The following is a 27,471-nucleotide window of genomic DNA, read 5'->3' on the forward strand; positions in this document are numbered from 1 at the left end:
AGCCATGACAACATGGAACTCTATTCCACAGTACTACATAGAGCCATGACTACATGGAACTCTATTCCACAGTACTACATAGAGACGTGACTACATGGAACTCTATTCCACAGTAGTACATAGAGCCATGACTACACGGAACTCTATTCCACAGTAGTACATAGAGCCATGACTACACGGAACTCTATTCCACAGTACTACATAGAGCCATGACTACATGGAACTCTTTTTTATTTAACCTTTATTTAAACTAGGTAAGTCAGTTAAGAACAAAAAAATCTTATTTACATGACGACCTACCTCAGCCAAACCCAGACGACGCTGGGCCAACTGTGCACTGCCCTTTGGGACTCCCAATCACTGCCAGTTGTGATACAGCCTGGATTCAGGAACCAGGGTGTCTGTAGTGACGCCTCAAGCACTGAGGCGCAGAGCCTTAGACCTCTGCGCCACTCAGGAGCCGTCTATTCCACATCAAGTGCAAGCAGTAAAATCAGATTTAAAAAACAGATACAACTACACCTCATGGTCACAATGCGACTGTGAGGAGACACGCACACACACACACTCTACACACACGAATGTATTGTGATATTATACATGTTGTATTTCAGATGGTGTAATGATGGTGTAATGATGGTGTAATGATGGTGTAATGATGGTGTAATGGTGGTGTAATGATGGTGTAATGGTGGTGTAATGATGGTGTAATGTTGGTGTAATGGTGGTGTAATGTTGGTGTAATGGTGGTGTAATGATGGTGTAATGATGGTGTAATGATGGTGTAATGGTGGTGTAATGATGGTGTAATGGTGGTGTAATGGTGGTGTAATGATGGTGTAATGATGGTGTAATGATGGTGTAATGATGGTGTAATGGTGGTGTAATGATGGTGTAATGATGGTGTAATGGTGGTGTAATGATGGTGTAATGATGGTGTAATGATGGTGTAATGATGGTGTAATGATGGTGTAATGATGGTGTAATGATGGTACTGTTTTATTTGTATTTGTATTTTTTTGCCTTAATTTGTTTGGACCCCAGGAAGAGTAGCTGCTGCCTTGGCAGGGACTAATGGAGATCCATAATAAACCCCAGGAAGAGTAGCTGCTGCCTTGGCAGGGACTAATGGAGATCCATAATAAACCCCAGGAAGAGTAGCTTCTGCCTTGGCAGGAACTAATGGGGATCCATAATAAACCCCAGGAAGAGTAGCTTCTGCCTTGGCAGGAACTAATGGTGATCCATAATAAACCCCAGGAAGAGTAGCTTCTGACTTGGCAGGAACTAATGGGGATCCATAATAAACCCCAGGAAGAGTAGCTTCTGCCTTGGCAGGAACTAATGGGGATCCATAATAAACCCCAGGAAGAGTAGCTTCTGCCTTGACAGGAACTAATGGGGCTCCATAATAAACCCCAGGAAGAGTAGCTGCTGACTTGACAGGAACTAATGGGGATCCATAATAAACCCCAGGAAGAGTAGCTTCTGCCTTGGCAGGAACTAATGGAGATCCATAATAAACCCCAGGAAGAGTAGCTTCTGCCTTGGCAGGAACTAATGGAGATCCATAATAAACCCCAGGAAGAGCAGCTGCAGCCTTGGCAGGAACTAATGGGGATCCATAATAAACCCCAGGAAGAGTAGCTGCTGCCTTGGCTGGAACTAATGGAGATCCATAATAAACCCCAGGAAGAGTAGCTTCTGCCTTGGCAGGAACTAATGGGGATCCATAATAAACCCCAGGAAGAGCAGCTGCAGCCTTGGCAGGAACTAATGGGGATCCATAATAAACCCCAGGAAGAGCAGCTGCAGCCTTGGCAGGAACTAATGGAGATCCATAATAAACCCCAGGAAGAGTAGCTGCTGCCTTGACAGGAACTAATGGAGATCCATAATAAACCCCAGGAAGAGTAGCTTCTGCCTTGGCAGGAACTAATGGGGATCCATAATAAACCCCAGGAAGAGTAGCTTCTGCCTTGGCAGGAACTAATGGTGATCCATAATAAACCCCAGGAAGAGTAGCTTCTGCCTTGGCAGGAACTAATGGGGATCCATAATAAACCCCAGGAAGAGTAGCTTCTGCCTTGGCAGGAACTAATGGGGATCCATAATAAACCCCAGGAAGAGTAGCTTCTGCCTTGACAGGAACTAATGGGGCTCCATAATAAACCCCAGGAAGAGTAGCTGCTGACTTGACAGGAACTAATGGGGATCCATAATAAACCCCAGGAAGAGTAGCTTCTGCCTTGGCAGGAACTAATGGAGATCCATAATAAACCCCAGGAAGAGTAGCTTCTGCCTTGGCAGGAACTAATGGAGATCCATAATAAACCCCAGGAAGAGTAGCTGCTGCCTTGGCAGGAACTAATGGGGATCCATAATAAACCCCAGGAAGAGTTGCTGCTGCCTTGGCAGGAACTAATGGGGATCCATAATAAACCCCAGGAAGAGTAGTGCCTCCTTGGCAGGAACTAATGGAGATCCATAATAAACCCCAGGAAGAGTAGCTTCTGCCTTGGCAGGAACTAATGGGGATCCATAATAAACCCCAGGAAGAGCAGCTGCTGACTTGGCAGGAACTAATGGGGATCCATAATAAACCCCAGGAAGAGTAGCTTCTGCCTTGGCAGGAACTAATGGGGATCCATAATAAACCCCAGGAAGAGTAGCTTCTGCCTTGGCAGGAACTAATGGGGATCCATAATAAACCCCAGGAAGAGTAGCTGCTGCCTTGGCAGGAACTAATGGGGATCCATAATAAACCCAGGAAGAGTAGCTGCTGCCTTGGCAGGAACTAATGGGGATCCATAATAAACCCCAGGAAGAGTAGCTGCTGCCTTGGCAGGAACTAATGGGGATCCATAATAAACCCAGGAAGAGTAGCTGCTGCCTTGGCAGGAACTAATGGGGATCCATAATAAACCCCAGGAAGAGTAGCTGCTGCCTTGGCAGGAACTAACGAGGATCCATAATAAACCCCAGGAAGAGTAGCTGCTGCCTTGGCAGGAACTAATGGGGATCCATAATAAACCCCAGGAAGAGTAGCTGCTGCCTTGGCAGGAACTAATGGGGATCCATAATAAACCCCAGGAAGAGTAGCTGCTGCCTTGGCAGGGACTAATGGAGATCCATAATAAACCCCAGGAAGAGTAGCTGCTGCCTTGGCAGGGACTAATGGAGATCCATAATAAACCCCAGGAAGAGTAGCTTCTGCCTTGGCAGGAACTAATGGAGATCCATAATAAACCCCAGGAAGAGCAGCTGCAGCCTTGGCAGGAACTAATGGGGATCCATAATAAACCCAGGAAGAGTAGCTGCTGCCTTGGCAGGAACTAATGGGGATCCATAATAAACCCCAGGAAGAGTAGCTGCTGCCTTGGCAGGAACTAATGGGGATCCATAATAAACCCCAGGAAGAGCAGCTGCAGCCTTGGCAGGAACTAATGGAGATCCATAATAAACCCCAGGAAGAGTAGCTGCTGCCTTGACAGGAACTAATGGAGATCCATAATAAACCCCAGGAAGAGTAGCTGCTGCCTTGACAGGAACTAATGGAGATCCATAATAAACCCCAGGAAGAGTAGCTTCTGCCTTGGCAGGAACTAATGGGGATCCATAATAAACCCCAGGAAGAGTAGCTGCTGCCTTGGCAGGAACTAATGGGGATCCATAATAAACCCCAGGAAGAGTTGCTGCTGCCTTGGCAGGAACTAATGGGGATCCATAATAAACCCCAGGAAGAGTAGTGCCTCCTTGGCAGGAACTAATGGAGATCCATAATAAACCCCAGGAAGAGTAGTGCCTCCTTGGCAGGAACTAATGGAGATCCATAATAAACCCCAGGAAGAGTAGCTTCTGCCTTGACAGGAACTAATGGGGATCCATAATAAACCCCAGGAAGAGCAGCTGCTGACTTGGCAGGAACTAATGGGGATCCATAATAAACCCCAGGAAGAGTAGCTTCTGCCTTGGCAGGAACTAATGGGGATCCATAATAAACCCCAGGAAGAGTAGCTTCTGCCTTGGCAGGAACTAATGGGGATCCATAATAAACCCCAGGAAGAGTAGCTTCTGCCTTGGCAGGCACTAATGGGGATCCATAATAAACCCCAGGAAGAGCAGCTGCTGCCTTGGCAGGAACTAATGGGGATCCATAATAAACCCCAGGAAGAGTAGCTGCTGCCTTGGCAGGAACTAATGGAGATCCATAATAAACCCCAGGAAGAGTAGCTGCTGCCTTGGCAGGAACTAATGGGGATCCATAATAAACCCCAGGAAGAGTAGCTTCTGCCTTGGCAGGAACTAATGGGGATCCATAATAAACCCCAGGAAGAGTAGCTGCTGCCTTGGCAGGAACTAATGGGGATCCATAATAAACCCCAGGAAGAGTAGCTGCTGCCTTGGCAGGAACTAATGGGGATCCATAATAAACCCCAGGAAGAGTAGCTTCTGCCTTGGCAGGAACTAATGGAGATCCATAATAAACCCCAGGAAGAGTAGCTTCTGCCTTGGCAGGAACTAATGGGGATCCATAATAAACCCCAGGAAGAGTAGCTTCTGCCTTGGCAGGAACTAATGGGGATCGATAATAAACCCCAGGAAGAGTAGCTTCTGCCTTGGCAGGAACTAATGGAGATCCATAATAAACCCCAGGAAGAGCAGCTGCTGCCTTGGCAGGAACTAATGGAGATCCATAATAAACCCCAGGAAGAGTAGCTTCTGCCTTGGCAGGAACTAATGGGGATCCATAATAAACCCCAGGAAGAGTAGCTTCTGCCTTGGCAGGAACTAATGGGGATCGATAATAAACCCCAGGAAGAGTAGCTTCTGCCTTGGCAGGAACTAATGGAGATCCATAATAAACCCCAGGAAGAGCAGCTGCTGCCTTGGCAGGAACTAATGGAGATCCATAATAAACCCCAGGAAGAGTAGCTTCTGCCTTGGCAGGAACTAATGGAGATCCATAATAAACCCCAGGAAGAGTAGCTTCTGCCTTGGCAGGAACTAATAGTTTAGCGCAGAAAACGTGGTAATTAATTACAATGACCATGATCCATTGAGCGCCTATTTGTCCGGAGGCAGAGAGAAGAGACAAGAACACGTGATCAAGAGGGGTAGAGATCAGTTGCTTCACTAGGTATCACTACCTGAAAATACATGATCTAGGTGATTTGATAGTTGGTATTCAGCAGTCATAAAAGTATAGCTTATTTACTGTGAAGAACTACTAAAATAGTGATTTTTGTCAGACAGCAGCTCTATAGAGATGAGATGATAACTTGGAATGAAATAATAAAGTCATCAAATAAAACACATGTAATCTACACAACAACTGAATAATCCAACTGAAACCAAACCAACCACAAAAAAACACAAATCGAGGGCCTCCCGGGTGGCGCAGTGGTCTAAGGCACTGCATATCCTTGTCTCATCGTACACCAGCGACTCCTGTGGCGGTCCGGGTGCAGTGCACGCTAACCAAGGTTGCCAGGTGCACGGTGTTTCCTCTGACACATTGGTGCGGCTGGCTTCCGGGTTGGATGCGCGCTGTGTTAAAGAAGCAGTGCGGCTTGGTTGGGTTGTGTTTCGGAGGACGCATGGCTTTCGACCTTCGTCTCTCCCGAGCCCGTACGGGAGTTGTAGCGATGAGACAAGATAGTAGCTACTAAACAATTGGATACAACGAAAAGGGGGTGAAATAAAAAAAACACGAATCGCTTGGCATCGACCACTAACTGGTGGCATCAACCACTAACTGGTGGCATCGAACACTAACTGGTGGCATCGACCACTAACTGGTGGCATCGACCACTAACTGGTGGCATCGACCACTAACTGGTGGCATCGACCACTAACTGGTGGCATCGACCACTAACTGGTGGCATCGACCCCTAACTAGTGGCATCGACCCCTAACTAGTGGCATCGACCACTAACTAACGGTTTGGGTTCAGATACTTTATCAACCATTTGAGACACATTTGCATCAATGGGGGAATAAGTGTTGTTCTACCCCCCCCCCCCCACACCACACTCCCTTATCTAAACCCCTTCATCTCCCACTGACTGTGAAGGGAGGGGTGGAGGGGTTCCATGGTGGTGCCGGCCAATCAACAGAGACCTTTATTTACACGCCACATTTGCTGTTGGAACTCATTTTGTTTGTTATTTAAATTTTTCTTGACTTTTTTTTTTTTTTTTACTTCGGAGCCAGACGTCTCAAAAAACAACAAATGTATAAAATGCTTATGTGATAGTAAATAAGAAGCAGATTGCTGCCTCTCAGCCGCCAAGCACAAACAACTGGAGCTGTAGCTGGATGGAAGGATATGCAGCCTGCAGTATATCCTTCTCTATTAAAACTATTCTCTACTGCAGCTCAAGCAACTTCAGATAAAAACCAGGGCCCGTATTCACAAAAGGTCTCAGAAGAAGAGAGCTGATCTAGGAACAGTGTTGCCTTTTAGATCATAATGAATACGATTTTATGGAAACTGATCCTAGATCTGCATTCGTACTCTGAGATGTTTTTTTTTGTGTGTGAAATAAAGATGTAATAATGACTTTTGGAGTTGACCACGACAGACTAGAGCAGGAGGCTGTATAGATTTGGCATGGGCCCTAGACCCTCAACACGTTCTACAGCTGCACCACTGAGAGCATCTTGACTGGCTGCTTCACCACTTAGTATGGCAACTGCTCGGCACCGGACCGCAAGGCGGCAGGGTAGCCTAGTGGTTAGAGGGGGGAGGCAGGTAGCCTAGTGGTTAGAGTGTTGGACTAGTAACCCGGAAGGTTGCAAGTTCAAATCCCCGAGCTGACAAGGTACAAATCTGTCGTTCTGCCCCTGAACAGGCAGTTAACCTGCTGTTCCTAGGCCATCATTGAAAATAAGAATTTGTTCTTAACTGACTTGCCTAGTTAAATAAAGGTAAAACCCTACAGAGGGTGGTGGACATCCAGGACCTATATACCAGGCGGTGTCAAAGGAAGGCCCTACAGAGGGTAGTGCGTACGGCCCAGTACATCACTGGGGCCAAGCCCCCTGACATCCAGGACCTATATACCAGGCGGTGTCAAAGGAAGGCCCTACAGAGGGTAGTGTGTACGGCCCAGTACATCACTGGGGCCAAGCCCCCTGACATCCAGGACCTATATACCAGGCGGTGTCAGAGGAAGGCCCTACAGAGGGTGGTGGACATCCAGGACCTATATACCAGGCGGTGTCAAAAGAAACTTTTTTTTTCTCATCACATACGCTGCTGCTACTGTTTATTACTGTTTGTCCCTTTACCCCTACCTACCTATAAATATCTAGCTCAATTACCTCGTACCCCTGCACATCAATTCAGTACTGGTACCACGTGTATACAGCCAAGTTATTACCTCGTACCCCTGCACATCAATTCAGTACTGGTACCCCGTGTATACAGCCAAGTTATTACCTCGTACCCCTGCACATCAATTCAGTACTGGTACCCCGTGTATACAGCCAAGTTATTACCTCGTACCCCTGCACATCAATTCAGTACTGGTACCACGTGTATACAGCCAAGTTATTACCTCGTACCCCTGCACATCAATTCTGTGTATACAGCCATGTTATTACCTCGTACCCCTGTACATTGACTCAGTACTGGTACCCCGTGTATATAGCCAAGTTATTACCTCGTACCCCTGTACATTGACTCAGTACTGGTACTCTGTGTATACAGCCATGTTATTACCTCGTACCCCTGAACATTGACTCAGTACTGGTACCCCGTGTATATAGCCAAGTTATTACCTCGTACCCCTGTACATTGACTCAGTACTGGTACTCTGTGTATACAGCCATGTTATTACCTCGTACCCCTGCACATCAATTCAGTACTGGTACCACGTGTATACAGCCAAGTTATTACCTCGTACCCCTGTACATTTACTCAGTACTGGTACTCTGTGTATACGGCCAGGTTATTACCTCATACCCCTGTACATTGACTCAGTACTGGTACCCCACCTGTTGTTTAAGAAGCATGTGACAAATAAAAATGTCATTGATTTGATACACCACTACACAGTGTGCCAAGCCGAATGCCATTCAAGAGGGCAACACTGAGTGTGTGGATGTGTAGGGCGAACGCTGCCACCTGGTGGCTAAATACCAAAAGTACTAACACCACTGTATCCACATGACCACCAAGACAGACCACTGAGGAAGTTAAGCATAACGATGTAGGCCATTTAAGGAGACGCTTTAATTCAAAACCCTCTTATACAGTGGGAACCAAACCCACAATCCTGGTGTTTACAAACACCACGTTCTATCAATTCAGCCATACAGGAGCATCTCTCTTTTCAACAGTACTGAACTAGTGCCACAAACAAGTTCTGTCTTCCTGTCAGACACCGTCCTACTATCAGAATCGTCTGTTAGCCACGAGAGGCCATGTGTTGGTGCATAACTTTCAGAACAAGATATTAGAACAGTCTGTATCCCATTCGAACCATCCTGAATGGACGACAGAGATGGACCAGAGGAGACAAGCGTGTGGAGTCAGACAGATATATATACACAACAAACAGATGGACCAGAGGAGACAAGCGTGTGGAGTCAGACAGATATATATACACAACAAACAGATGGACCAGAGGAGACAAGCGTGTGGAGTCAGACAGATATATATACACAACAAACAGATGGACCAGAGGAGACAAGCGTGTGGAGTCAGACAGATATATATACACAACAAACAGATGGACCAGAGGAGACAAGCGTGTGGAGTCAGACAGATATATATACACAACAAACAGATGGACCAGAGGAGACAAGCGTGTGGAGTCAGACAGATATATATACACAACAAACAGATGGACCAGAGGAGACAAGCGTGTGGAGTCAGACAGATATATATACACAACAAACAGATGGACCAGAGGAGACAAGCGTGTGGAGTCAGACAGATATATATACACAACAAACAGATGGACCAGAGGAGACAAGCGTGTGGAGTCAGACAGATATATATACACAACAAACAGATGGACCAGAGGAGACAAGCGTGTGGAGTCAGACAGATATATATACAAAACAAACAGATGGACCAGAGGAGACAAGCGTGTGGAGTCAGACAGATATATATACACAACAAACAGATGGACCAGAGGAGACAAGCGTGTGGAGTCAGACAGATATATATACACAACAAACAGATGGACCAGAGGAGACAAGCGTGTGGAGTCAGACAGATATATATACACAACAAACAGATGGACCAGAGGAGACAAGCGTGTGGAGTCAGACAGATATATATACACAACAAACAGATGGACCAGAGGAGACAAGCGTGTGGAGTCAGACAGATATATATACAAAACAAACAGATGGACCAGAGGAGACAAGCGTGTGGAGTCAGACAGATATATATACACAACAAACAGATGGACCAGAGGAGACAAGCGTGTGGAGTCAGACAGATATATATACAAAACAAACAGATGGACCAGAGGAGACAAGCGTGTGGAGTCAGACAGATATATATACACAACAAACAGATGGACCAGAGGAGACAAGCGTGTGGAGTCAGACAGATATATATACACAACAAACAGATGGACCAGAGGAGACAAGCGTGTGGAGTCAGACAGATATATATACACAACAAAACAGATACATATATAATATATGGCTGCTTGTCATGAAACCAATGAAACCATGTCTATGGTGAATTCAGTTGTATAGCCTGTAAAATTATTTACTAGCATATTAAAGCTTACTATTCTTGGTTTCTGGCTCTTTAACTTGTTTTCGGCTTAAATCGTATTTCCGTTGTTTTTGAAATAAAATGTTTACAAACAAAAATAATCTCATTACCGTAATGCATTTTGTAGGACTTTACATACATTTAAATGATTTAAAAAAATAATAAATTTCATTAGAACCAATGAAATATTGTTTAAAATGATACATATTCAAAGAAAGTTGACATTTCTGGGTATTCACATTACAAACTAGTCATATTTTAGACGTGTGTCCAGGGCATAATGTTTCGTGGAGCTGGGGTGGATCTGTGGATGGGATGGGAGAGACAGCTGGTTGGAGCTGGGGTGGATCTGTGGATGGGATGGGAGAGACAGCTGGTTGGAGCTGGGGTGGATCTGTGGATGGGAGAGACAGCTGGTTGGAGCTGGGGTGGATCTGTGGATGGGATGGGAGAGACAGCTGGTTGGAGCTGGGGTGGATCTGTGGATGGGAGAGACAGCTGGTTGGAGCTGTGGTGGATCTGTGGATGGGATGGGACAGCTGGTTGGAGCTGGGGTGGATCTGGGGATGGGACAGCTGGTTGGAGCTGGGGTGGATCTGTGGATGGGAGAGACAGCTGGTTGGAGCTGTGGTGGATCTGTGGATGGGAGAGACAGCTGGTTGGACCTGGGGTGGATCTGTGGATGGGAGAGACAGCTGGTTGGAGCTGGGGTGGATCTGTGGATGGGATGGGACAGCTGGTTGGAGCTGGGGTGGATCTGGGGATGGGACAGCTGGTTGGAGCTGGGATGGATCTGTGGATGGGATGGGAGAGACAGCTGGTTGGAGCTGGGGTGGATCTGTGGATGGGATGGGAGAGACAGCTGGTTGGAGCTGGGGTGGATCTGTGGATGGGAGAGACAGCTGGTTGGAGCTGGGGTGGATCTGTGGATGGGATGGGAGAGACAGCTGGTTGGAGCTGGGGTGGATCTGTGGATGGGAGAGACAGCTGGTTGGAGCTGTGGTGGATCTGTGGATGGGATGGGACAGCTGGTTGGAGCTGGGGTGGATCTGGGGATGGGACAGCTGGTTGGAGCTGGGGTGGATCTGTGGATGGGAGAGACAGCTGGTTGGAGCTGTGGTGGATCTGTGGATGGGAGAGACAGCTGGTTGGACCTGGGGTGGATCTGTGGATGGGAGAGACAGCTGGTTGGAGCTGGGGTGGATCTGTGGATGGGATGGGACAGCTGGTTGGAGCTGGGGTGGATCTGGGGATGGGACAGCTGGTTGGAGCTGGGATGGATCTGTGGATGGGATGGGAGAGACAGCTGGTTGGAGCTGGGGTGGATCTGTGGATGGGATGGGAGAGACAGCTGGTTGGGATTTGTATTTGTGAGAAGGGAAGGGGTTCATGTGATTAATATGGTTCACAATGATATATATTTTTTCGCTCTTGATGAAATAATGGGAGGGGGGGGTGTGTGTTGGGGAGTTAATGATTAATTTGTTGTTCTTAATGCGTCACATGGTTAATATGGTTTTACTTTAGATTTGTGTGTCTTGTTGTGAAATTGTTAGATATTACTTGTTAGATATTACTGCACTGTTGGAACTAGAAACCCAAGCATTTCGCTACACCCGCATTAACATCTGCTAAACATGTGTATGTGACCAATAAAATGTGATTTGGTTCAAAATTATATATATTTTTTGCTCTTGATGAAGTACCGTTTGCTAAATTTGCTCATTACCGTAATGCGGTCGCATCTACCGTAAACATGGATCTCATCTACCGTAAACATGGATCTCATCTACCGTAAACATGGATCTCATTACCGTAATGCGGTCTCATCTACCGTAAACATGGATCTCATTACCGTAATGCGGTCTCATCTACCGTAAACATGGATCTCATTACCGTAATGCGGTCTCATCTACCGTAAACATGGATCTCATTACCGTAATGCGGTCTCATCTACCGTAAACATGGATCTCATTACCGTAATGCGGTCTCATCTACCGTAAACATGGATCTCATTACCGTAATGCGGTCTCATCTACCGTAAACATGGATCTCATTACCGTAATGCGGTCTCATCTACCGTAAACATGGATCTCATTACCGTAATGCGGTCTCATCTACCGTAAACATGGATCTCATTACCGTAATGCGGTCTCATCTACCGTAAACATGGATCTCATAACCAAAATTCATGATCAAATTATAAAATATTCCTAGAATACTATTAAAGAATTCAAAATATTTGAGCTGTGCATAAAATGTGTATTTTGGTAATTATTTGTGTATAGTTTTTATATTAGTAATAGTTTTAAAAATGAATCATTTTAAAATACAAGTTAAGAGCATGCCACGTGTTACAGTAAGGAGAAACGTCATTAAAAATGTACTTAAAATCCAAATGTCTTTTTTTTTTATGAAATATTGTTGTAATAACTCTCCTGTATCTTAGGCAAAGTAAAACATGTATGATTTATTTCTAACCTTTTCTAACTAACTAAGTGTTATGAGATTAAATTAATCATTCAATCTGAACAGTTAAGATGATTAATTTTAACATAGACAATCATTTAATATGGTATTTTACACAACACAAAAGAAAAAAAAAAGACATAAAAATGTACCGAGAGCAATACTTAAGTTTGTGAGATTCACCCATATGCCAGACGCAGGGGCACATGTTCCTAGTATATAAGGGTTGCGTAAGAAGGGCTTTTGTTTTTCAGTGGTGAGCAAGAAGAGAGACGTTTACTCAGTCAAAGGCAGGACAGAAACAAGACAGAACAGAACATCCAGCTAAAGTCAACACAAAGGTAACCCTATTTGGCCATCAGTACGGATTCCATATTAGGACAGCCGCAGTTTCACAAAAAAAAAAAAGTTGGTGTGAGTAGTCATTCAGACTATTTAAGTCTCATCCATAGTATCAGTCTCTGGACACCGTACTCCAGTGCCTGAAACATCTTCACATTGTTCATCTTTCTCTTCTTTTGAGTCCAGTGGATAATATAGTCTTGTCTCTAGTCTACACGAGGGAAACAGATTTCAGACTTCAGATGAGGCCCAGATATGTTTTGTGCCGTCTTTCCAACTCTGACAAACATGACAATGACAGCACTGGGTTTGTAGCAAGACAACACAAACAGCACTGGGTTTGTAGCAAGACAACACAAACAGCACTGAGTTTGTAGCAAGACAACACAAACAGCACTGGGTTTGTAGAAAGACAACACAAACAGCACTGGGTTTGTAGCAAGACAACACAAACAGCACTGGGTTTGTAGCAAGACAACACAAACAGCACTGGGTTTGTAGCAAGACAACACAAACAGCACTGGGTTTGTAGAAAGACAACAACAACAGCACTGGGTTTGTAGAAAGACAACACAAACAGCACTGGGTTTGTAGAAAGACAACACAAACAGCACTGGGTTTGTAGAAAGACAACACAAACAGCACTGGGTTTGTAGAAAGACAACACAAACAGCACTGGGTTTGTAGCAAGACAACACAAACAGCACTGGGTTTGTAGCAAGACAACACAAACAGCACTGGGTTTGTAGAAAGACAACACAAACAGCACTGGGTTTGTAGCAAGACAACACAAACAGAACTGGGACACAGGACAACACAAACAGAACTGGGACACAGGACAACACAAACAGAACTGGGACACAGGACAACACAAACAGAACTGGGACACAGGACAACACAAACAGAACTGGGACACAGGACAACACAAACAGAACTGGGACACAGGACAACACAAACAGAACTGGGACACAGGAAAACAAACAGAACTGGGACACAGGAAAACACAAACAGAACTGAGACACAGGACAACACAAACAGAACTGGGACTCAGGACAACACAAACAGAACTGGGACACAGGACAACACAAACAGAACTGAGACACAGGACAACACAAACAGAACTGAGACACAGGACAACACAAACAGAACTGAGACACAGGACAACACAAACAGAACTGGGACTCAGGACAACACAAACAGAACTGGGACACAGGCTAGAAAAGGGCTATCCAACTGGCCAGAATCACTATTTTCTATCAGTTCATTCGTCATGTTTCCCAGCCGTGGATCTTTATGACACAGCCAGGCTCTTTTAAAAGCTTCATACTGTTTGGCGTTCAATTGACTGTTTCCAGAATTTTCCGCTGAGTGAAAATGAAACACAGGGCTAGGAGAGGAGAGTGAGTATTTCATTGTTTCCGTGTACACTACGCTACATATACAAATGAACTTTGATTTGAGAGGAAAACCTGGATCACCGTCGTCACCACCCTCCACCAAATGCTTTCAATCTACCATGTTATTTGATGTCTGATGTTAGCCATGCGACTTTGCCTTAGATTATTTCAACCTATGAACTGCCCATATGTTGCAATGCCTTAGAAAATGTCCAATATTTTACATTTTTAAATTTTTAAAACATTTATTTAACTTAGGCAAGTTGGTTAAAGAACAATTTATCATTTCCAATGACGGCCTACCCCGGACAAACCCTAAGACACTGGGACAATTGTGCGCCGCCCTATGGGACTCCCAATCACGGCCGGTTGTGATACAGCCTGGAATCGAACCAGGGTCTGTAAGTGACGCCTCTGGCACTGAGATAAATCAAATCAAATCAAATGTATTTATATAGCCCTTCGTACATCAGCTGATATCTCAAAGAGCTGTACAGAAACCCAGCCTAAAACCCCAAACAGCAAGCAATGCAGATACAGTGAACACCTTTAAAACACAAACAAATTTTTTTCCCTAACTGTTCTGAGTGAGTTTACCTCAGCTGACCTATATGAAAACAACCAGACATCCAATGCTGAAGAACAAACACAATGTAACACTGCAGAATATCCCCTTCAACAGCATCAGGGATCACCTCTCATTCCTAACTATATAGCGCCATCTACAGGTCACTAGGCCATCCTACAGAGCAAAAAATGTGTGTGTGTGTGTGTGTGTGTGTGTATTAGGACATCTGATGACTAGCTGGCCACTGCATCGGTGTCTGGACAAACAAAAGAAACTATTTTTAGAACACAAGACCCTCACTGGAAAATAATATGTGTGTATTATCTATATGCCAACAGATCGCAACAATGCCTCATTTATCATAACCATTACAGATAACTAGTGTAATTGCCAAATTGCCCCATATAAATATATATATATATATATATATATATTCAGTCAATAAACATTCAAGTGCCATTTAAAATGAAATGACTGAAACCATAATATCAACTGGTGAGATTACATCGTAGAACACATTCTTCAAAAGAGCAATAACCTCAGCAGTGATGTCTCAGGTGATGGTTGTAATTGGTTCTTTATCTCAGGTGATGGTTGTAATTGGATCTTTATCTCAGGTGATGGTTGTAATGTTAGCTTGTAGAAGCCCATGGATGTGCAATGCATTCTTATTTCACAAGCCCTTATTACAATCAAGACACTTCATTTATAGTAAAAAAAATATTTAAAAAAAACATGTAATTTAAACAATAAAATAGAACAGAATATTTTTCCTAATGAAAAAAAAGGTTACCAGTGCGAAGTGATGTGCATCTCGCGACTGGGAATGAGATCATTTGGAACAGGCCTCAGTCTGAGAAAAATATTTTAATCGTTTCAGGTTTCCAAACCCAAATAGGTCTTATTTTCGATATACAGACGTTCGATTTAGTTTATTCTGGCCGTTCTGTGGAATTGTTTAAATGCATTAGCAATTCCACATTAAAACACTGCATGGTGATGAATTACGGCCACGACATCAAATCAAATTTTATTAGTCACATGCGCCGAATACAACAGGTGTAAACATTACAGTGAAATGCTTACTGACAAGCCCCTAACCAAAAGTGCAGTTTCAAAAAAATATGGATAAGAATAAGAGATCAAAGTAACAGGTAAATAAAGAGCAGCAGTAAAATAACAATATATACAGGGTGGGTGCCGATACAGAGTTTAATGTGCGGGGGCACCGGTTAGTTAGTAGAGGTAGTATGTACATGTAGGTAGAGTCATTAAAGTGACTATGCATAGAATACAGCAGAGAGTGGCAGTGGTGTGGAGAGGAGGGGGTAATGCAAATAGTCTGGTAGCCATTTGACTAGATGTTCAGGAGTCTTATGGCTTGGGGGTAGAAGCTGTTTAGAAGCCTTTTGGACCAAGACTTGGCACTCCAGTACCGCTTGCCGTGCGGTAGCAGAGAGAACTGTCTATGACTAGGGTGGCTGGAGCCTTTGACAATTTTTAGGGCCTTCCTCTGACACCGCCTGGTAAAGAGGTCCTGGATGGCAGGAAGCTTGGCCCCGGTGATGTACTGGGGCCATTCGCACTACCCTTTGTTGTGCCTTGCGGTCGGAGGGCCGAGCAGTTACCATACCAGGCAGTGATGCAACCAGTGCTCTCGATGGTGCAGCTGTAGAACCTTTTGAGGATCTGAGGACCCATGCCAAATCTTTTCAGTCTCCTGAGGGGGAATAGGTTGTGTCGTGCCCGCTTCACAACTGTCCTGGTGTGCTTGGACCATGTTAGTTTGTTGGTGATGTGGACACCAAAGAACTTGAAGCTCTCAACCTGCTCCACTGCAGCCCCGTCGATGAGAATGGGGGTGTGCTCAGTCCTCTTTTTCCAGTAGTCCACAATCATCTCCTTTGTCTTGATCAAGTTGAGGGAGAGGTTGTTGTCTTGGCACCACATGGCCAGGTCTCGGACCTCCTCCCTACAGGCTGTCTCGTTGTTGCCGTGATCAGGCCTACCACCGTTGTGTCATCGGCAAATGTAACGATGGTGTTGGAGTCGTGCCTGGCCGTGCAGCCATGAGTGAACAGGGAGTACAGGAAGGGGCTGAGCACGCACCCTTGAGGGGCCCCCATGTTGAGGATCAGCGTGGCGGATGTGTTGTTACCTACCCTTATCACCTGGGCCGGCCTGTCATGAAGTCCAGGGTCCAGTTGCAGAGGGAGGTGTTTAGTCCCAGGGTCCTTAGCTTATTGATGAGCTTTGAGGGCACTATGGTTTTGAAAGCTGAGCTGTAGTCAATGAACAGCATTCTCACATAGGTGTTCCTTTGTCCAGGTGGGAAAGGGCAGTGTGGAGTGCAATAGAGATTGCATCATCTGTGGATCTGTTGGGGCGGTATGCAAATTGGAGTGGGTCTTGAGTTTCTGGGATAATGGTGTTGATGGGATAATGGTGTTGATGTGAGCCATGACCAGCCTTTCAAAGCACTTCATGGCTACAGATGTGAGTGCTACAGGTCAGTAGTCATTTAGGCAGGTTACCGTAGTGTTCTTGCGCCTTAAAACATAGCACAGGAACTATGATGGTCTGCTTGAAACATGGTTGGTATTACCAACTCTGACAGATAGAGGTTGAAAATGTCAGTGAAGACACTTGCTAGTTGGTCAGCACATGCTCTCAGTACACGTCCTGGTAATCCATCTGGCCCTGCGGCCTTGTGAATGCTGACCCGTCTAAAGGTCTTACTCACATCGGCTGCAGAGAGCGTGATCACACAGTCTTCCGGTACAGCTGGTGATCTCATGCATGTTTCAGTGCTATTTGCCTCGAAGCGAGCATGGAAGTAGTTTAGCTTGTCCGGTAGGCTTAATGATTCTGATGAAAATAAAAAAAGGTTAGAAAAGTATTTTATATATGTATATATGTTTTAAGTCCATTAAAATAACATCAAATTGATCATAAATACAGTGTAGACATTGTAAATATTGTAAATGACTAATTGTAGCTGGAAACGGCAGATTTCTAATGGAATATCTACATAGGCGAACAGAGGACCATTATCAGCACCCATCACTCCTGTGTTCCAATGGCACGTTGTGTTAGCTAATCCAAGTGTATCATTTTAAAATGCTAATTGATCATTAGAAAACCCCTTTGCAACTATGTTAGCACCGCTGAAAACTGTTGTTCTGGTTAAAGAAGCAATAAAACTGGCCTTCTTTAGGCTAGTTGAGTGTCTGGAGCGTCAGCATTTTGTGGGTTCGATTACTGGCTCAAAACGGCCAGAATCAAATAACTTTCTTCTGAAACTCGTCAGTCTATTCTTGTTTTGAGAAATGAAGGCTGTTCCATGAGAGAAATTGCCAAGAAACTAAAGATCTCGTACAACGCTGTGTACTACTCCCTTCACAGAACAGTGCAAACTGGCGCTAACCAGAATAGAAAGAGGAGTGGGAGGCCCTGGTGCACAACTGAGCAAGAGGACAAGTACATTAGTGTCTAGTTTGAGAAACAGATGCCTCACAAGTCCTCAACTGGCAGCTTCATTAAATAGTACCCGCAAAACACCAGTCTGGCCTTCTAGGCAGAGTTGCAAAGAAAAAGCCATATCTCATAATAAAAAGAAAAGATTAAGATGGGCAAAAGAATACAAGACACTGGACAGAGGAACTCTGCCTAGAAGGCCAGCATCCTGGAGTCGCCTCTTCACTGTTGACGTTAAGACTGGTGTTTCGATCAATTAGCCTTTTAAAAATTATAAACTTGGATTAGCTAACACATCGTGCCATTGGAACACAGGAGTGATGGTTGCTGATAAATGGGCCTCTGTACGCCTACGTAGATATTCCATAAATAAATAAAAAAAACTGTGATCTAATTAAAAATGAGTTTTTCAGCACCAATGACAAACGCCCTAATTACTGTCCCAATAAGGGATATCTCCAGGGGCTTAATGGACCAGTATACTTAGACCATGTCCAGTTTAAATCCTCGCTAGGCAGGGTGGATCTGAAACAACATCACAGGTGGAAGCACGAATAGGACGAATACACCTTGAAGTAAATCTCAGGTCTGTTAAATGAACACTCAATTGTTTTTGATCATAGTGATTTAGGAGTATCATCGTTAAAACAGGACAATATACCCCACCAACATTACACAACTATACTGAAACCCCTTAAATTGCTGAAATAAGTATGCCTAAATCTAAATCAGATTAACCGATACGTGACACGGACATAGCGCCATAGCAGGAAGCTTGGAAAACTGTCAAGCCAAGAGGTTGTGAGTTCAAATCCCAGGTGAGGACATGTTGAATAATGACTGTATAAATGTACATACACAAATGTAATTACGTGTCAAATGTAAATAGAAAATACTATGTTAAAAGCACTGCGTAAGTATCCCTAATCCTGCCAGCAGACGAATTAGTGGATCAGTGGCTCACCAATCAGGGCCTTGATTGAACCGGCAACAGTAACCAGGCTTGATGTGTAATGGAACAATAAAAAAATTTTTGGGGGGGGAGAACGTTTCTTTGGGACCATCAGGCGACGTCCTGACAACTGATACACAGAAAAGGTTCTTGCAAACGTTCCCATGAAACGTGTCTAGAACACAACCATCTCATGTTCTGAGAACATGGTTGCCAGAACATAACCATGTTCTCACAAACCCTCCGAAAACTGGACGTATGAAACGTGTCTAGAACATGTAATATTGTATGACACACTGCATTAGGAAAGTATTCAGACCCCTTTAACTGTTTCCACATTTTGTTACGTTACAGACTTATTCTAAAATGGATCAAATAAAACATTATCCTCATCGATCTACACACAATACCCCATAATGACATCACAATACCCCATAATGACATCACAATACCCCATAATGACATCACAATACCCCCTAATGACATCACAATACCCCCTAATGACATCACAATACCCCCTAATGACATCACAATACCCCCTAATGACATCACAATACCCCATAATGACATCACAATACCCCCTAATGACATCACAATACCCCCTAATGACATCACAATACCCCATAATGACATCACAATACCCCCTAATGACATCACAATACCCCCTAATGACATCACAATACCCCATAATGACATCACAATACCCCCTAATGACATCACAATACCCCCTAATGACATCACAATACCCCCTAATGACATCACAATACCCCCTAATGACATCACAATACCCCATAATGACAAAGCGAAAACTGTTCCTTTTTATTTTTGCAAATGTATTAAAAATAAAAACAGAAATACCTTATTTACATCAGTATTCAGACCCTTTGCAGTAGTCGTCGACTGAGTAGTTGTTGTGTGACTGAGTAGACTGAGTAGTCGTCGACTGAGTAGTTGTTGTGTGACTGAGTAGTCGTCGACTGAGTAGTTGTTGTGTGACTGAGTAGACTGAGTAGTCGTCGACTGAGTAGTTGTTGTGTGACTGAGTAGTCGTCGACTGAGTAGTTGTTGTGTGACTGAGTAGACTGAGTAGTCGTCGACTGAGTAGTCGTGGTGTGACTGAGTAGTCGTCGACTGAGTAGTCGTTGTGTGACTGAGTAGACTGAGTAGTCGTCGACTGAGTAGTCGTGGTGTGACTGAGTAGACTGAGTAGTCGTCGACTGAGTAGTTGTTGTGTGACTGAGTAGACTGAGTAGTCGTCGACTGAGTAGTTGTTGTGTGACTGAGTAGACCGAGTAGTCGTCGACTGAGTAGTTGTTGTGTGACTGAGTAGTCGTCGACTGAGTAGTCGTGGTGTGACTGAGTAGTCGTCGACTGAGTAGTTGTTGTGTGACTGAGTAGACTGAGTAGTCGTCGACTGAGTAGTCGTTGTGTGACTGAGTAGACTGAGTAGTCGTCGACTGAGTAGTCGTGGTGTGACTGAGTAGACTGAGTAGTCGTTGTGTGACTGAGTAGACTGAGTAGTCGTTGTGTGACTGAGTAGACTGAGTAGTCGTTGTGTGGCTGAGTAGTCGTTGTGTGGCTGAGTAGTCGTTGTGTGGCTGAGTAGTCGTTGTGTGGCTGAGTAGTCGTTGTGTGACTGAGTAGTCGTTGTGTATACAGATATTTATTTATTTCCACGGCACAGATAAGATCCTTCATGTAGTGTGTGTGTGTGTGTGTGTGTGTGTGATGTAGGCCTACAGTATAGTAGGGTTTCCAGGGGGAACCTATACTGTAAAACCATGAAACACGTGACACGTTATAACGGCAGTTTTACAACTTAAACACGGGCGTTTAGACAGTCCGTTTCTAACCAGGGGAACACCTATACGTCCTAAGAGTTTAGATTTTAAACTAGTGTTAACTTTCCCATTGTCCTGTTTAGAGTGCATTTAGTCATTATAAATAGATCAGAGTTAGGAATGTCTGTCACCTTAACTACATTTCAGCACAACTGAACGGGACATTTGAAGAAATCTATTCAACCGTGTGGTGTTGTTGTTACTCGACTGTGTTCAGGTTATTACCGTTAACTCTCTGAGTGAAAAATATGTGGGAGGGGCCTCAGTATTACATTTCCCAGCATGCTTTGTTTTTTACAATAGTTTGTTTTAATATCTCTGTTGACTAATGAACATTGATTAATTAATTGATCTTATACTATACAAAGTAAAATAGTGTAACGTTTTTTTTTTTTACTTTTCCAATCTGTAAGGGGTTACACCCATTACTGAGATGGTTGTGACATTACATTCGTTGAAATCCCTCAGCAGTGTACCGATGCCTGCATCACTTCATCAGAAGACTGTAATCAATGACTTCTGAAGTCTTGTTTTGTCAAATATCCACCTGACTGGTTGGGTCTTCATGAAACACCACCCTAATAATTAGGCTTGGGCGGTATACCGTAATACAGGGGTATTTTGGAAAAAGCCACAGGATGTTTTCTCAGGTTACACTCACCCCAATTTGATCGCCTCCATTTCCGCAGCAACCAGTGATCCGGGTAAACAGCATCAATGTAACAGTTTTGCTTCTGTCCCTCTCATCGCCCCAACCTGGGCTCGAACCAGGGACCCTCTGCACACAACTGACACCCTTAAAGCATCGTTAACTATCGCTCCACAAAAGCCTCGGCTCTTGCAGTGCAACTTCAAGGTCTCAGAGCGAGTGACATCACCGATTGAAACGCTATTATCACGCACCACCGCTAACTAGCTAGCCGTTTCACACCAGTTACAGGTGCATACCATCCACCGCTAACTAGCTAGCCGTTTCACACCAGTTACAGGTGCATACCATCCACCGCTAACTAGCTAGCCGTTTCACACCAGTTACAGGTGCATACCATCCACCGCTAACTAGCTAGCCGTTTCACACCAGTTACAGGTGCATACCATCCACCGCTAACTAGCTAGCCGTTTCACACCAGTTACAGGTGGATACCATCCACCGCTAACTAGCTAGCCGTTTCATACCAGTTACAGGTGCATACCATCCACCGCTAACTAGCTAGCCGTTTCATACCAGTTACAGGTGCATACCATCCACCGCTAACTAGCTAGCCGTTTCATACCAGTTACAGGTGCATACCATCCACCGCTAACTAGCTAGCCGTTTCACACCAGTTACAGGTGCATACCATCCACCGCTAACTAGCTAGCCGTTTCACACCAGTTACAGGTGCATACCATCCACCGCTAACTAGCTAGCCGTTTCACACCAGTTACAGGTGGATACCATCCACCGCTAACTAGCTAGCCGTTTCATACCAGTTACAGGTGCATACCATCCACCGCTAACTAGCTAGCCGTTTCATACCAGTTACAGGTGCATACCATCCACCGCTAACTAGCTAGCCGTTTCACACCAGTTACAGGTGGATACCATCCACCGCTTCCGAGTATTTTACTCGCTAATGTTCAATCCAGGTGTGCAAAGCTCTTAGAGACTTCCCAAAGAAAGACTCACAGCTGTAATCACAGCAAAAGGTGATTCTAACATGTATTGACTCAGGGGTGTGAATACTTTCTTCTTTTTTTTTCAATGAATTTGCTAACATTTCAACAACAACAAAAACATGTTTTCACTTTGTCATTATGGTTGGTATTATGGTGTAGTTGGGTGAGAGAAAAAAAAAGTTAATTTAATCCATTTCAAATTCAGGCTGTAGTCCAACGCTCTAACCACTAGACTACCTGCCGCCCCATAAATCAAGGGGTGTGAAACCTTTCTGAAGGCTATGAATATAGTCTATGTTTAAGCTCCTTTTTTTTTTTTAAACAACTAATTGACCAACGTTAAATTATTTGAATTCCATTTCGTTATTTTCTTTTTTTTCCGCGAGCTCAATTTTGAAGATTGCACAGTTTCTCTAAAGATAAAATCAGATCAAAAACCAAACCGAACTGTGCGATGTAGTTGGGAGTTGTAGTTTGCAACTGGGCAACGTTCTACATAGTTTAGCGCAGCAAGTGTGGTAAATAACTACAAGCCTACTTGTCCGGTCTGAGACGCGGAGAAGAGGCAGAAGAACTCGATAGAGGGACAGAGAGCAGTTGCTTTGTGAGTTATTTCCACCTGAAAATACATGACCTAAGATTGATAGTATTCAGCAGTCCATAAAAGTAGACCTCTTTTACTGGGAAGAACTATTAAAATAGTGATTTTTGTCAGACAGCAGCTCTATAGAGATGAGATGATGACTTGGAATGAAATAATAAAGTCATCAAATAAAACGAATGTAATAAACACAACAACTGAAATATTTTATTAAAATAAAGTCATGTGAATGAATGATAGTTAATAAGTGATAAGCAGTAATCTGCAGTCACTATACCATGATGTGATTTTTGTCTAGCAGGTTAATGAACTCCGGGCTCTATGCGTTCTCTGGAAAATGATACAACTGTAAGTGGACGGTCAATGACATTCTGCTGGCGGGTCGTGCATTATGTTCCACAGAACGCATGGCCCCTCTTTTGATTGGCTCTCACGTGTCTGACAATGGGCCGTGTGCCAAGTCTCTCACTACCTGCTGCCAGTGTCCGTTTTCTCATAGTAGGCTTTGGTAGGTGTTGTATTGGGAAACAACATAGGGGTCAAAGTAGCTTGTTTGACACATGTCAACGAGCTTTGGGTGACGGGTGTGTGGGGGAAACAACTGTATTTTGAAATACATCACTGGAATGTAACAAGTAGGTTAGGTTGTATTTTTCAACAAGAGAGTTGGACTCAAGTATCTACGTTACCAAAAAAAAAACACAATGACCCCAAATACTACATCAACAGAATGACTACGGTAGGCAGCTACAGGCTTGGCCAACATACTACACAAAGATAACGGTCGGAGACACCTTCCAATTCACACAATGCCTCAGCAAGAAATACAAAGTACTAGCTCTTCATAACCTTTTGCGTCATACACTGAGTTGACAAAACATTAAGAACACCTGCTCTTTCCATGACAGCGACTGACCAGGTGAATCCAGGTGAAAAGTTATGATCCCTCCTTGATGTCACTTGTTACATCCAGGAGATCAAAGTTCAAAATAATGCTGTTTAAGCCTTGACACAATTGAAACATGGATTGTGTATGTGTTCCATTCAGAGGGTGAATGGGGCAAGAAAACAGATTTAAGTGCCTTTGAACAGGGTACGGTAGTAGGTGTCAGGCGCATCGGTTTGAGTCAAGAACTGCAACGCTGCTGGGTTTTTCAATCTCAACAGTTTCCCGTGTGTATCAAGAATTGTCCACCACCCAAAGGACATCCAGCCAAACTTGACACAACTGTGTGAAACATTGGAGTCAACATGGACCAGCATCCCTGTGGAATGCTTTCAACACCTTGCAGAGTCCATGCCACAATACATTGGTGCTCTTCTGAGGGTAAAACTCAATAGGAAGTTGTTCATTACATTTTGTACATTCAGTGTATAATTTTTGGTTCAAATCACCTCTATAGAAACCCTTTTTTTTTAAGCAACAGCTTCACCGATCCAATAACCGTTCAAGGATTTAAAAGCCTTTCTCAGAAGACAAAAGAACAACGCAGTACATATACAGTGCCTTGCGAAAGTATTCGGCCCCCTTGAACTTTGCGACCTTTTGCCACATTTCAGGCTTCAAACATAAAGATATAAAACTGTATTTTTTTGTGAAGAATCAACAACAAGTGGGACACAATCATGAAGTGGAACGACATTTATTGGATATTTCAAACTTTTTTTAACAAATCAAAAACTGAAAAAATTGGGCGTGCAAAATTATTCAGCCCCTTTACTTTCAGTGCAGCAAACTCTCTCCAGAAGTTCAGTGAGGATCTCTGAATGATCCAATGTTGACCTAAATGACTAATGATGATAAATACAATCCACCTGTGTGTAATCAAGTCTCCGTATAAATGCACCTGCACTGTGATAGTCTCAGAGGTCCGTTAAAAGCGCAGAGAGCATCATGAAGAACAAGGAACAAAGTTCAAGGGGGCCGAATACTTTCGCAAGGCACTGTATATGTAGCTCTGTATCAAATCAATGAAGAAACACATCCTGAAGAGACATCAGCCTCCCACCACATAGGACTCATTGAGAGAGAGAGAGAGAGAGAGAGAGAGAGAGAGAGAGAGAGAGAGAGATAAACAAACAAACATAAAGCCACACTCAGTAAAGTATCTCAGCTGATTCAGACCAGACTATGTGATCTGCCTCAGGCTTAGGAACAATATCTACGGCTACGTTTACACAGGCTAACACAATTCTGATCTTTTGACCAATTATTCGGCAAAATATAATTTTTTCATTTTATTTTTTTATTTAACCATTATTTTATTATTTTTATTTTACCAGGTAAGTTGACTGAGAACACATTCTCATTTACAGCAACGACCTGGGGAATAGTTATGGGGGAATAGCGGGGCGGGATCTGATCTGATCTGATCCGATCTGATCCGATCTGTTCAAAAGACCATCTACTGGTCAAAAGATGTGTAAACTCAGCCTTAAACATCTTCACAGCAATATAAGCACAGAGATATTGGCTAAACCGCCTCATTGCTTTATATCATATCTTGACGCCTTCATACCAGAAGACTAGACTGGAGAGAGAGCTGCTTAGTGAATCTCCATTCATACCAGAAGACTGGACTGGAGAGAGAGCTGCTTAGTGAATATCCATTCATACCAGAAGACTGGACTGGAGAGAGAGCTGCTTAGTGAATATCCATTCATACCAGAAGACTGGACTGGAGAGAGAGCTGCTTAGTGAATCTCCATTCATACCAGAAGACTGGACTGGAGAGAGAGCTGCTTAGTGCATCTCCATTCATACCAGAAGACTGGACTGGAGAGAGAGCTGCTTAGTGCATCTCCATTCATAAACCAAACAGTGGCTCCCTGCCTGCTCCCCCTTGCATACAGAAAACCCCACCCCCACGATCTCCCCCCTCTCTCTCACACACACACACATACACACACACACACACACACACACACACTCACAAAAGCAAGAGCACATCCACGTAACAGACATCTTCCCCCACACTCACAACACACCACCTGTTATGACGATGATTGAGTATTTACATTTCTTACCGTATAGAAGCCGATCCTACACAGAGCTAAGGACAGCTGCATGTGCTCAGACATCGTCCCCGGCAACAGCGTTACCCCCGACAACACAACAAGCCAAGCTGGTAGAGAGGTTACTGAATGAGGCCAGGCAGGAAGGAGGGACGACGGAGTGAACAGCGTAGGGAGACGATTGTCGGCGCACTTCCAAGTCAACAGGAGACCTGTCGCACAGCATAGTATGGAACCTGAACCAGCCAATCGTTTACACATCTAATATCTTCCTTGAACTTCAACTGAAAACCGGAGGAGAAGAGGGAAGAGAAACAGGAGGAAGAGGAGGAGCAGGAGGTAAGAGAGGAGGAGCAGGAGGTAAGAGAGGAGGAGCAGGGGGACGGGAGAGGAGGAGCAGGGGGACGGGAGAGGAGGAGCAGGAGGTAAGAGAGGAGGAGCAGGAGGTAAGAGAGGAGGAGCAGGAGGTAAGAGAGGAGGAGCAGGTGGTAAGAGAGGAGGAGCAGGAGGTAAGAGAGGAGGAGCAGGGGGACGGGAGAGAAGGAGCAGGAGGTAAGAGAGGAGGAGCAGGGGGACGGGAGAGGAGGAGCAGGAGGTAAGAGAGGAGGAGCAGGAGGTAAGAGAGGAGGAGCAGGAGGTAAGAGAGGAGGAGCAGGGGGACGGGAGAGGAGGAGCAGAACCACAGAGGAGAAAAAGGAGGAAGGAGTACTCTTCATATTCATTCATAAAACTAAAGAGAAACAATGAGAATGAAGCTGTTAGGCAGAGATTAGTAGGAGGAGGAGGAGGAGGAGGATAGCTCTGTATGGCGATTAAGGGCTCAGATATAACAACTAGCCTACCAGCACACTCCAAAATAAGACTACAAATTGGATTAGAGACAATTACACAAGTCCACGCTGTTTACACACCAGTGCCCTCACCACACAATGTCAATCAAACTGGGGGGGGGGGGTTACCTTTATTTAACTAGGCAAGTCAGTTAAGAACAAATTCTTATTTTCAATGATGGCCTAGGAACAGTGGGTTAACCGCCTGTTCAGGGGCAGAACAACAGATTTGTACCTTGTCAGCTCGGAGATTTGAACTTGCAACCTTCCAGTTACTAGACCAACCGACAATATGTTCCTCCATCATGTACAGTAGACTACAGACACTATGTTCCTCCATCATGTACAGTAGACTACAGACAATATGTCCCTCCATCATGTACAGTAGACTACAGACAGTATGTTCCTCCATCATGTACAGTAGACTACAGACAGACAATATGTTCCTCCATCATGTACAGTAGACTACAGACAACATGTTCCTCCATCATGTACAGTAGACTACAGACAGACAATATGTTCCTCCATCATGTACAGTAGACTACAGACAATATGTTCCTCCATCATGTACA

At 44.3% G+C, this 27,471-nt stretch overlaps 1 protein-coding gene across 1 annotated transcript in view; it reads right to left on the reverse strand.

Annotated features, from left to right (window-relative positions):
- The window catches only part of arl15a (ADP-ribosylation factor-like 15a), a 321,282-nt gene extending 294,855 nt beyond the window's left edge, over window positions 1–26,427 (reverse strand). The window contains exon 1 of the mRNA XM_031829578.1: window positions 26,082–26,427. Coding sequence (XP_031685438.1) covers window positions 26,082–26,330 — 249 coding nt within the window. The 5' untranslated portion in view covers window positions 26,331–26,427. The remainder of the gene's footprint in view (window positions 1–26,081) is intronic.
- Window positions 26,428–27,471: the final 1,044 nt, after the last annotated feature.

Source organism: Oncorhynchus kisutch, linkage group LG8 (genome assembly GCF_002021735.2).
Source record: "Oncorhynchus kisutch isolate 150728-3 linkage group LG8, Okis_V2, whole genome shotgun sequence".
NCBI classification, from domain to species: domain Eukaryota; kingdom Metazoa; phylum Chordata; class Actinopteri; order Salmoniformes; family Salmonidae; genus Oncorhynchus; species Oncorhynchus kisutch.